At 47.4% G+C, this 12,712-nt stretch overlaps 1 protein-coding gene across 1 annotated transcript in view; it reads right to left on the reverse strand.

Moving 5' to 3' along the window:
* LOC8027440 (chitinase-3-like protein 2) overlaps positions 1-12,712 on the reverse strand; it is a 28,173-nt gene that overhangs the window by 14,024 nt on the left and 1,437 nt on the right. Inside the window, exons 2-6 of the mRNA XM_029995135.4 lie at positions 7,111-7,248; positions 6,400-6,679; positions 3,678-3,804; positions 2,045-2,154; positions 1,288-1,402 (exon numbers count right to left, since the gene is read on the reverse strand). Of these exons, the coding sequence (XP_029850995.2) occupies positions 1,288-1,402; positions 2,045-2,154; positions 3,678-3,804; positions 6,400-6,679; positions 7,111-7,248 (770 nt within the window). The remainder of the gene's footprint in view (positions 1-1,287; positions 1,403-2,044; positions 2,155-3,677; positions 3,805-6,399; positions 6,680-7,110; positions 7,249-12,712) is intronic.

Raw genomic sequence — 12,712 nt, forward strand, 5'->3', positions numbered from 1 at the left:
CTTCCTCCTCTTCTAACAACAAACATCTGCACATATACGGATGAGCATGCAGAGAGAATAAAGCGAAACTTATTTAGTGCAAATCGGACTGTAATGTTTTAAGTACAAAACGAGCATGTTGGTAACAGTCATAAGGAAGATAACACAGAGAAGGGGCCGGACAACAATGACCTTGGAAGTCATTGTTGTCCGTCCCCTTCTCTGTGTTACTTTCCCGATGTTGGGGACTATAATCACTTTTATTTTTGTTTTAATCGATCGTCTACGTGCACAGAGATTCACTGATCCAGTGTTACTAGTAGTTCTTGCAGTCTCTCTTGATTTTCCAGATACCCGTCGTTCGTTTGGAGCATAAACCCCTCCTGCAGAGAAGCCCCAACGCCGTGTTCGCACCATCGGTGTCCAACAGTGCACATAAAACTATGCATGAAGCTATTTTAGCGCGGGGTTTAATACCAAAAATTTGAAAGAAAAACTGTGTAACGGACCGATATTTTGGTTTAGGTGATTGAGAAATCTTTCGGGGCACTTAATGCTTTAAAATTTTTCGTAATATTTGCTCTTATAATGAAGCGCGAAGGGAAAAAAAAATGCACCAGTTTTTCCACAATAGGAATGTATTACTGGAGGTGGATTTTAGACTGCCTGCTTCAATTTGCAACAGCGCGCCAGCAAAACCTCTGGCGCGCATTATGATAACTGTATGGTATACTGACGTTTGCAAACCGTTGTACCAACCATACCTTCGCCGAGAAACGTCGCAGGCAGCAAGTTGCCGTCGATCGTTGCTGGGTCTTACGTTTGTGAAGTGAACGTCCCGTACGAATCCTCCTTGGAAGAAGGCAAAGACTAAAACAGCGCATGCGCAAAACGCGTTCGGCGTATGCGCGGTGGCGACGATGCTATTATAAAACTCCGTCCTCCCGTAAAAACGGGAACGCAAAAAAAAAGAAAAAAGAAAGAAAACAACAACATTTGTACGTGTTTTTGCGAGGTATGTATTAGATACTCGAAAAATGGGACTCGAAATAGTATTTAGTACAGCGAAATTGGGATATTTCTCGGAGAGTGGTGGTATTAGGGAGTTTTCGTAGACCGACGTTTCCTCCTCCGCTAAGCCCTCCGCAGGGAAGACGCCGCTACTGCGCCTGCGCGCCGATGGCCTTGACTGTAGATTTCCGGGTATGATAGCGGGTTGCGAAGAGCGTTGCGGGACGGCGAAAACGATCTACGAAAACTCCCTGTTGGTGGAAGGCGCCCCAAGGCGGGCACGAGAAGGTCTCTCACCACTGTCAGCGTGTCTCGGTGCTTGTGAAACAGCGGGCTGTGGTGCTGCGTGAAGGGGCTGTGCGGGCTGAAGAAGTTTAGGTCGTACGCCATCAGGTTGACGAAGTCCAGCTTCCTGCGGGACGCGCCTTTTGGTTTCGGACGGGGTGCTCCCCATCATTTCATTAATCGCTCTCGCGAGCCGGAGGCGGTTTTTTGCTATTTGCTGTCCTTCAAGCTTCGCATACGCACAGTATCGAATGTCTTATTTCCCGGAAGTTTGCGTCACACCGGAAAGCAATAAGAAAAGTAAATGTTATAGATAAATAGTGTTAATGCTTTGCCAGTTTAGCTCACGTTTGTTTTTTGTGCATTTCTTACACCCGTGAAGATTTCAAATTACCGGAAAAAGATTTCCTTTAGTCAAATGCGCGACACATCTTACCAGGATAGGTCGTCTTTCATCCGCAAAACAAATGGTCAAAATGCGAGCGAGGAACCTTCCGGCAGGAAAGCTGATTTTCCTCCTATCCCGTCCTATCAATTTGGCGTCTGATTTCGGCGGCACTTTGATTCGAGGAGCGTGCCTTTGGCAGGCGGGACCCGAGGCAGGACCCGTCTCGAATCAATGCCTGGAACAGGTCTCTGACATTTCCGCGTGATGACGTCGTACAAGCGCCTTGTGCACTTCTGGCCGGAGGGTCAACCGCCAGGATGCCGACATCCCACAGCATGACGATTTGTGTGTTGGCGCATGCTAAATACGCCATAGTCTCACCTTGCCAATGCTCGCACTTCGTACGATGTCAGGATGACGGCAGGCAGCCCAGACACGCTGGCCGTGAGCAAGAACTCTTTGTCCGTGTCGTTCATGTAGTCGCGGAACTCCTGCACGAGAACCTTCTCTGAGTGTCCGTCGCAGACCGTTTGCGCGACTCCACTTCTCTCGCACACGAAGGTATACGGGGCATCAATTGTATCTCCGATTCGAGAGATTTGCAAATCGAAATGGCGCCATCGCTCTGGCTTGGCAAAAGACGCCTTGAAACCCAAACTGACATGCCTGTTTGCGCTTTCGCCGACAACTCCTCAGTCTGACTTTGAGAAGGTATTCGTAAGAAGTGAAGACGGTGTGTGCATCTCGCGGTGAGCGTGCACTCGGCGTCAATAGCTTGCTCCCCAGAAAATGCACTCTCCGAGCTTATACCCGTTCAGTAAAGAGCTTCTGGTCTGTGCTATCTTTTAACATCCCCGCACATGGCGCGTTTTTACTTGCTGTCCAAAGCGATGAACACGGGCATTCTGGGCTATGGAGATTGCACGCTGCGCTAGCAGGTCCAAGCGAGCCCCCCCCCCCCCCCCCCCCCCCGCGCATATACACGCGCACACACATTGCGACCGGTCACAATCGGGTCGCGGTGCCCCGGTTCTACCGGATCCGTATGATTAAAACTTTATTTGGAATATTCCTTTTTTTTTTTTTGCGTGCAAATAAATGCATGATTACATCACTTGTGTCGAGAACTCTCAGGAGCGTGAAAGCAAAACACTACACGACCATACTTCTGTAAGAAATGTCGACAAATGCGTAGAATAGAATTGTTAAGGCAGGCGTGCCCTTATAATATTTAAAAAAAAATGTATTGACTCTCTTAGCGTCCCTTTAACACACGTTCGTGCTGCCGCACCGGCCGTGAATACAACAGAATGCACCCACAATTCCCTGCGCCGTGCGGGATGACGTGGGGACTGAGAGATGCATCGTGGGAATTTCCGGAAGGGTCTATGTCTGAGTTGGCTCCACCCGACTGGGATGACGTTCAATGGAAGAAGAGCTCGGACGCCTTTCGATTATTCTAGATGGTGTTGCGTATCTTTGCCCGCATGCACCCATTCAGGTAAGACGCACGTCGAGAAATACGCGGTGTAACTGTTTGTGACCTTTATCTATCCTGTATTTCTAGCGTGATTCGCAATTATAAATCTTTAGTTTTATTAATTTTTCTACGGTTATTTTACGCGCTTTCGAAGCGTTTGAGACCATAAAAATAGTGCCGGTGTTGGGTTTGCCAGCACCCCTTTTCTTCAGTCTCTTCAAAGGGCCATATCGCAACCAAAGTCAGAAGATTGTTCAATTCGTATCAGCGGTGTTGCGTGAATTGGCTAGTTCTTTTAGCTGGAAGCCGACGCTACGAGCTAATGGGACCAATCAATCAGCGTCAAATGCGCGAGTCACTCGGTCTTTTTTTTTTTATTCTGATTGGTTCAGCGTTGAAAGAACGCGTATACAAGAACATGGCGAACTTTATGATCGTGCGCTTTTGACGATGTCTGATGGGTCCCATCAGCTCGTGGCGTGGGTTACGTCTGAACTTGAACGAATTACTAGAGCGTCGTGCAGTGGCGCTCACCTGCACGAGGACCTTGAAGAAGAACCGGTCGTGGACGTGGCCGCTGTACCAGCCCGGGAACTCCCAGTCTAAGTCCAGGCCGCTCAGCTTGTGCCTCCGCACCAGGCACACAGCCGACCGGATGAACCTGGAACAACCGGACAAAATTTCCGAGTTGGTGAACCGTGTTGCAAGCGCCCGGACCGCCGGTCGAGTGTGCACCGCAGTCCGGAGCACGTGAAGCTAAATCTCGCGCTGCAGAACCCAGGGATCCTGGTTTCAATTCCCACCCCTGCCCCTTTTTTTATCTGGATGACCGTCGTACCGGCGTGTATCACTACTGCGTGCACCAGTGCTCTTCTACAGCGGAGACACGTCCACTGGGGCTGACCTCCCGTATCAAACAAACAAACGACACTTCTTAATAATGCGATTCTTTTCTGGGTCGATTAAACTGCTCACTGACAGGTCTCTCTCGAATGGCCGGTCTCCAGCTCATTGCCTTCCCCTGGCTGCGAGACTTCCTCGCCTTGTAAGTGTTCACAGTATCCGATCCAGGACGGTGTAGGGCGAACGCTACGGCGCCATGGGAGCACATTTTCATGTGTCCTACGCTCTCATTGGCTCACGGGGATCCTACGCTCTCATTGGCTCACGGGGATTTCGCCGTTTGCCAAGTTATGCTGAAACAGAGCCCCTTCCTCCCCACTATACTCTTTTTCACCTCAAGAAAAATGCAAGTTTTGCGTATTGTTCATACGCCATGCGAAGTATAGTTCTTAGCCCAGTTTGCACACTTGCAACCGAGTAGGGCCGAGAGAGACAAGATCGGGTTTTAAGCCTCTCGCGACGGCGTAGGACCCGCTCCGCAGCAGCGCACCCGGTCCTCCGCCGTCAGACGCTTAAAAACCAGGTTATAAGTCCTACTCGGTTGCAAGTGTGCGAACGGCGCTTTACAAGATTTGTCTGTCGGAGGAAAAAGCAATGCTTTTGGCGTTTCAAAACTCTTGACAAGATAACACATATCTACTCTAATATGAGCCTACACATATTATAACTCTGCACATAAAGGGAAAATTAGTAATGCTCCGCGTGGACTCTTTTACTACGGTTCTTGAGGTGAAACCCAGTGGAACTACTTCTTCTCCCATCACGAGCTTCAGGCTTCACCACCAAACTTCAAAATTAAAAAAAAAAAAAAAAATCGGAGTGGATTTAGGCTATTGGCCTATCGCGTAACGTGTGTCATGGCGAAAGCCCCGCGACCTGAACAGTGAGCACTGAAGGAGGAGATGAGTTGCCGGTGTTCGAGGCGGGGTTTAGGCCGCACGTCCGGAGGCTTCCTGTCTCGTGACGACGTCCAATCCCCGAAGTGAAGAACCCAGGGGTTCAGTGGAGGTGGGAGACTTGGTAACGTAACGAACGGTTTAATTACATGGTAGCGATACAGTCGTCAAATCCGAGAGAACAACGGAGCAGCCTCGCGCTCCGCCTTATATAGGGTCCGTTTCTCCCTCACTCCCCGCCAGGGCAGCCAGTGCGATGCAGCAACCCGCCGTCCAGTGTGACGTAGCTAAAGTTCTCCGCAGTTAGGCCATGCCTCTCTCCCTTTCCCGAGCGCACCAACCACCACGCACACACACACGTCCCGCTAACGTCACGGGCGCGTTGAGACTTGTTGCCGCAGGCCCCGTCACGCAGGCGACGGTCCCGGACTCGTTGAGACTCGTTTCGCGCAGGCCCCGACAAGCGGGCGACGGTCCCGGACTCGTCTTGACTCGTTTCCGCAGCGTTGAAACTCGGAAGAAGGTCGTCGAAGGTTCCATTCTTAACACCGGTCTCGGGTGGTCGTGCGCCTGCGGCGAAACAACGGGACTACAGCGATGGCGGCAGCGAAAGCTACGGTCCTCGTGAGCCAATCAGCGCGCCGGAGAGAGACACGTTTCTGTACTCATTACAGTCAGTTACAGGTTAAGAAAATTTTCAGAGGGAAAGGAAGACTGGGGAGGAGGAAGCAGACGGAACGCTGAAGAGAGCAAGAGGTTTCCTCCTCCTTTTTTACAAAACAGTGCGTCACCTAAAAAGATCATGAGCCATTCCACTCTGTGAAGGTGGATAACCAGCGAAGCTGTTTAGCGCACGACACGGACCCGCCCCGAGGAACCGGAGGAAACTAGACACGCGCGACGGGACCGTCACCCTGGGAGAGCGGAAGGAAACTAAGCACGCAAGCGCTTGGAACGACGACAAAGAGAGGGCGGTGCGAGCGTAAACATGGCCGACGTGGGTTGCACAGCATATCTTTGAGAAACCTTTAGCATCTACCTGAGAGTCTACTGATCTTCAAAAATGCTGCCTATTGATAACTAATCTACTGAATAGACCTATTGCTAAATTACCTAAGCATCAAGGAGAATGCAGGGAATGGTGTTCCACGCGCCGCACGTGCCGGCGTCTGCAGCATCATGGAATGAGGCTATGGCAGCAGTAACTGTTTTAAAGCAAAAGCCTAAAACAAATGGCATCTTGCACGCTCGTTCGTCAGCGTTTTATTTTGCTTATTTACTTAGAATCTTTTATACGGGAACGGCGTGCGCGTAAGGCGGTGCGAGCGTAGAGTTTTTAGTCACTGCACAGGAAAAATCCACGGAACCCTAGCCATAAACAGCTTCGCTGTAAAACGCGACTTTGTTTGAGCGAGGTGAGGAAGTCGTTCTTGCGGAGGTCGGCAGAAGAGGCTCACCTCAGCCTGGCGTGGCGGGAGGCGACTACGTGCGAGAGCGCGCCGGGTCCGTGAGCGCCCACCGAGACGAGCACCTTGAGCCCTGCGCGTGCAGCCAGCCGGCCGATGAGGGCGTCGTGGCCGTGACGCCGGGGCACTAGCCTGCCGTCCGGGGACACGGCCAGGGCCCCGGCCACCAGGTGTGTGCACAGCGACACGTCCACGGCCTCCGGGCTCAGCTGCGGCTCGTTTAGGAGGTAGTAGCACACCCGCTTCATCTCGTTGTACCGGTACTGGCGGTCTGGGCTCGGGGAGAGGTGCCGCTGATCAGTCCCGGTTCGATGCACCAGCCAATCGAACCACACGCGAAGGCTCGCTTTGCTGGCGTCAATCTCAAAGTTTTCAAGTAAACATATTTTCTAAAAGAGGCCGAGAATCGGAGCGCAGAGCAGCAAATACATTTCCCACAAACTTTTACACTAATTTGTAAACGTAAGTTACGACAAAACCGAAAATGATACTAACTTGGAACTTTACAGGTCTGTCGTCTTGTTGTAACCTCAGATGTTCTATAAAAGTAGTGACCATTTCAACTTTCACGTTCAAAATACTTTTAAGTGTTATTTTGTCGTCCGTGACGCCACCTTCCCTCGCGTAGCCACGTCCGCGTGCACTCTGGTAGACGCGGTCACAACGCGTCTGCCCAGACGCCTGTCGATTGATGAGGCCTACCGAAGGGGTGCCGATACGCCTTGACGTTTTTCTTGTAGTGCCTGTAGAGTTCCTGGTACGCCTTGTAGTAGGCGGCCAGGAAGAGCATCGTCATGGTTCCGACGGCGTAGTCCTGGTTGCGTGGCCGCTCGTCCTTTCCTGCGCCCAACATCACGGCGTCGTCGATGAGACGGCCAACAGCTTGTGCCCATCAGAACACGGTTTCATCATGTGGCAGCAAACATGACATATCAAAGACTCCGACCAACTCGAGAAGGGAGTCCTGGCTGCGTGCCAACATTTGCGAAAATCTATTTTAGACCAGCGTTTATGTGTTAATGCAATCGAGACCATGCTAGACTCGAAAGGCGGATAATTATGACGTGCTTGGCTTATTGAGCGCCTAGAGATGATGGCTCTTTTTTCTGGCGCACAAAATGCTTTTACAACCCACACTTTGTGCGTCGACACCGTGTGACTCGAGCTATCTGGCATCACCGCACAAATATATCGGGCTCAACGAGGGAGGGAAAGTAACACGAAATACATATAATATTTATAAAAGTCGAGGCACAATTCAATTATAATTAAGCAGTTAGTGACATACGGAGAGGAGTGATGGAGCCGGAACTGCCTTTTTCTGCCTTTTCCTGAAAATTGGCTAAACACACCAACGAACATCCCTGAAATAGTAACCCGAATATTGGACTCAAATAATTGTGTTTTTTGAGAAGATGTGGTGTTTACAATTTTACAAAGTGAAAGTTTTTACTGGCAAAACAAAACAAGTGATGTCAGGGGAAGGCAGGGGTTCACTCTTTGGGCTGTAGGCTTTGTTCCCAGCTGATTACAAGCAGTTTCATGGTGTCAAATGAATGCTTTGGAAGCTCGCTGCAGCATCCGCGCAGCAGCACTATCGAAATGCCCGGCATAGTTCATTAAGTCTCGCTCGACTTACAAGCCTGCCTTCCACTGACGTCACGGCACTGAAAAGCGTGAGTATATTGAAATGTTGGTTTTGGCAGTAGTTTCACTTGCCGATTTCACAAATACTATTCTGAATTTCGCGATACTAAATAGCATACCCAAAAGGCTAAAGGCAGGTGATTTCGAAAATATAATTAGTTCAGTAAAGCATCAGAAAGAATAAGCAAAGGGGCGGACAAGAGGAGACATCTTTGGACTCACAACCCAAGTGCTTGTGGTGTACAGGGTGTTTCACGAAAGGTGGACAAATTCGATATTGCAAAAACTGCGCGTCGCAACAGAAAAAGGCTTCTGTCGTTTCGGTCCTGGGCAAAGGGCCTATTTATGAAAATTATTAAAGTCCGGGATAATTAGATTCTTAATTATTTTTGCGTAATTAACTTTTTAATATTGTATTTAAGGGCATAGTTTCAACTAGAAAATTGCTCAGCATCATCAAGAAACACTAAATCGACGGATTGCACAATGATAGCCGGCACGCGCAGCATTTTATGGCTTTTTTTTATGTTTTTTTTTTTTTCATGATTGCTTGTCATGTTTAAAGTGGCAATGCAACGATTTTTGTATTTTGCACAAATACCGCTTAGAACGGATTCCTGACGTTAATGACTCGTGAAATACCCGTTCGTTTTTCACCACACGCAATCGAAGTCGGAGAAAAAAATGAAGAAAAACGAGCCGGGTTCACCCCCTCAACTCGCAGCCAGAACAAGCGGCCACGTGATCTGTAGCCGATTATATGCCGCCAATGTTGATCATAGGCATGCGCTGGGTTTGACAAGGCGCAGTATACGCGCTGAGTCCCAGACATTGTTATGGTTCGGCTGTTGTCGTCATTGCAGCGATTGGACACCGGACACTACCCGAATTCTTCTCAAGCTGTCGATTATCACGAGCCCAAATCGAGTGTCCAAGCCATGCTCGGGTCCAATCTATGAGCCGCATTCAAATATCGTCACTGGGCGGTAGTGCTACCGCCCAGCTACGTCATCAGGTTTTGCGAAGGAGAGATTGAATGAAAACACTCGGTTTTGTCCTTGAAATTACAGCGTAACAAAGGAGTTTCTCGGTCAGTAGCGTTGCGTGGGAGTATCCTTGAGTCCCACTAGTGCGAGTAAGCTCGTGTAAAGTCAAAAACATTACAATTGAATATCGTTGCACCGCCCCTTTAAAGGGGCAGTGCAACGATATTCAATTGGAATGTTTTTCACTTTACACGAGCTTACTCGCACTAGTGGGACTCAAGGATACTCCCACGCAACGCTACTGACCGAGAAACTCCTTTGTTACGCTGTAATTTCAAGGACAAAACCGAGTGTTTTCATTCAATCTCTCCTTCGCAAAACCTGATGACGTAGCTCGGCGGTAGCAGTACCGCCCAGTGACGATATTTGAATGCGGCTCATAGATTGGACCCGAGCATGGCTTGGACACTCGATTTGGGCTCGTGATAATCGACAGCTTGAGAAGAATTCGGGTAGTGTCCGGTGTCCAATCGCTGCAATGACGACAACAGCCGAACCATAACAATGTCTGGGACTCAGCGCGTATACTGCGCCTTGTCAAACCCAGCGCATGCCTATGATCAACATTGGCGGCATATAATCGGCTCCAGATCACGGGGCCGCTTGTTCTGGCTGCGAGTTGAGGGGTGAACTCAGCTCGTTTTTCTTTATTTTTTTTTCTGCAACTTCTATTGCGTGTGGTGAAAACGAACGGGTATTTCACAGATCATTAACGCCAGGGATTCGTTCTAAGCGGTATTTGCGCAAAATACAAATATCAGTGCATCGCCCCTTTAAGTTTTGGTTTCCAATCGGAGCGCATCTCGCCCCCGACGGCACCGAGCCCCGTGGAGAGATAGTGCAACCAGCCTCTGCTGAGTTGCGAGAGGACAGCGCAGCAGAGATTGGTTCCACTATTTCCCCATGGGGTGCGGTGTTGTTGGGGCCGGGTCCAGTTATAGTGCCGGGGATGTCTTTTGGCAATGCGCTATTATGCGTGAAATATGAGATGTAGTCGAGCTTAGAGACCCGGCAGAGTAGTGTGGGCAGACTGGCACTGGGGGGGGGGGGGGGGGGGGAGGGAGGGGGGAGGGGGAGGGGAGGGGGGAGGGAGGGAGGGAGGGAAGGAGGGGAGGGGGAAGGGTTCATGGGAATACAGCAAATGAAGGAGTGCAGGGAGACATGGGTTGGGCATCTTTCGAGGCTGGAGAGGAGATCGGTAAGTTGAAATATGAACGAAGGTTGGACACGATTAAGGATACACGACGGACGAGAAAGGTATATAAGTATTTATACATAAGAAGTCTGAACACTAAATGGTCAAATCGAACCCGAAAACTGAAAATCAAATGCCAACAGTCAAGTGCCGGGGCAGAACAGACTATCTCTGTGAAAAAGGAAGTAAAAGAAGCTAAGAGAAATATGCGTGAGGAAGGAGTGCAGGGGAAATCAGTTTTAGCTATGTATACGGGTCGAAAACAGGAAATCAGGAAGGAGGTATTATAATTCAAATGGGAGCTCGTTGTTATTTAAGGCTAAAACCAGGAGCACTCAGGAGTTGGACATATAGGACAAAGTACGAGGAAATGGATACGCGATGTTCCGTATGCCAAGGGGAAGACGAGACAATAGAACATGTGGTGTTCAGGTGCACAGGGCTTGCTCCCGCCCTTTCGGATGGAGCGACAGATTAGATAGCACGCCTAAGAATGAGTGTGAAGTATTACTTGCAATGTACGGATATCTTCATACAATAACCAGATCAACACGGATTACAGTTCACACAAAAACTCTAATCGTCCTTTCCATTACAAATATTGATAATACACGTCTAAAGGGAGAACTATTTAGCTCCCATATCAGCGATCATCTCCCAATATTTATTTGAACTAAAAAGAAGCTCTTCACCCAAAACGAGACATGAGGTCATTAATTCAAGATTGTCAGGTAACATAGCAAGATTGTCACCTGACAATGCTATGTTTTGCAACGATATTGAAAGCTCGAGTTGGAATGATGTTCTGAGAGACTGATCCCTGTGTAGCATATAATACATTTTTAATAGGTTTCAGGCGATCTCTGGGCAGGATTTCCCCTACAAGATATTTAAATTGCCGCGCAAAATTCGAAAGCCGTGGATTATCCCAAGCCTTCTATCAAAAATATTATTAAAAAAATCAGTTTTTTTTGTAAGTTTGAAAAACTAGAAATCAAGAGGATTTAAAAAAGTTTAAATGGATTAGACACCAGGCTGTCAAAAGAATTACCAAACGCTAGGGAACGCTCAGTTTTAACTTGACAAGTGGAAATGATGAGGTCGCTTTTAATGAAGTTAATACGATTTTACGGGGTAGTCGAAACAATGAACGCTTAGAGGAGGTGTATATAAACGGCGAAGAAAAAATACTGCTTTAGCTGATATGTTTAATGACTATTTTGTAAATTTAGTCAATCTAAATTACAATGATGATGCTTGTGGGTATATTGAAGAGAGAAGTGCAAATGCAATCTTATTGGGTCCGGTTGACGATTCTGAGGTTTTTAAGGCACTTATGAATTTGAATAATAATCGTAGCAGAGACCGTAGACGATACGCTGATTAGACTTGTAAAATGTGTTTTAGAACAAAATATGCTTTATTTGATTTAATGTATGTATATCTGAAGGTGTATTCCCTTAGCGTATGCAAATAGGGGAAAAGCTTCTTTACTGCATAAGGAAGGTGATAAAAATTGTTTACATAATTATAAACCAGTTTTTACACTGCCGGTTTTCTTAAAGGGGCTAGAAAAATTTATTTACGTACGACTCTCAGAATTTTTCGATAAGCAGCAGCTAATGACAAAATCCCAGTTGGATTTCGATGGCATCGTTCCACTGAGCTTGCCTTACTTTAAGAAAGGGAATTCATTTTACGTATTCTAGAAGATAAGAAACTAGTTCTGGGAGCTTATATTGACTTTACAAATGCTTTCAATTATTTGAACCACAAGTTCTTATTACAGAAACACTTTTTAACATTATGGAGTAAGTGGGCGAGCCCCGCTTTTATTGGAATAATATCTAGAAAATCGTAAACAATATGCGTGCTGTAATAATTTTTATAAAACCCATAGTCTCTGGAGTATCACAAGGAAGTATCTTTGGCCATTTATCCTTTAACATAAGTATATGTAAATGACAAAGTGAATATTGAGCAAACAACTAACTTGATATGGTGATGATGCAACACTTTTGTTTGCTGCGGACGATCCCGAGGAGGTCAAAAGTAAACTTATTCTTAGGCCAGACATCGTTATGGACAGAAAACTCTTTAAAAATAAATACAAGTGAAACTAAAGCCGTACCATTTCAATCTAAGCATAAAATTCTCTCTCCAATAAACACCATTACTTTAAACTCAGTAAATCTCAAATTAACTGGTCATTTCAAAACACCCGGAGTAGTGTTCTTTCTGAATATTTTCTGGGACAACCATATCAAATATTGTAATAGAGAATTGTCAAGGACTGTAGGAATGATATGTCGACATTGTGTATACTTCCTACGTCCGTTAAAATAGTAATATAGAAATCATTATTTTATTCCCATTTAAATTACTGCTCGTTGGATCGGCGGTGTGCTACAACTGC

Source organism: Ixodes scapularis, unplaced genomic scaffold (genome assembly GCF_016920785.2).
Source record: "Ixodes scapularis isolate PalLabHiFi unplaced genomic scaffold, ASM1692078v2 PGA_scaffold5__190_contigs__length_132052651, whole genome shotgun sequence".
Lineage (NCBI taxonomy): Eukaryota > Metazoa > Arthropoda > Arachnida > Ixodida > Ixodidae > Ixodes > Ixodes scapularis.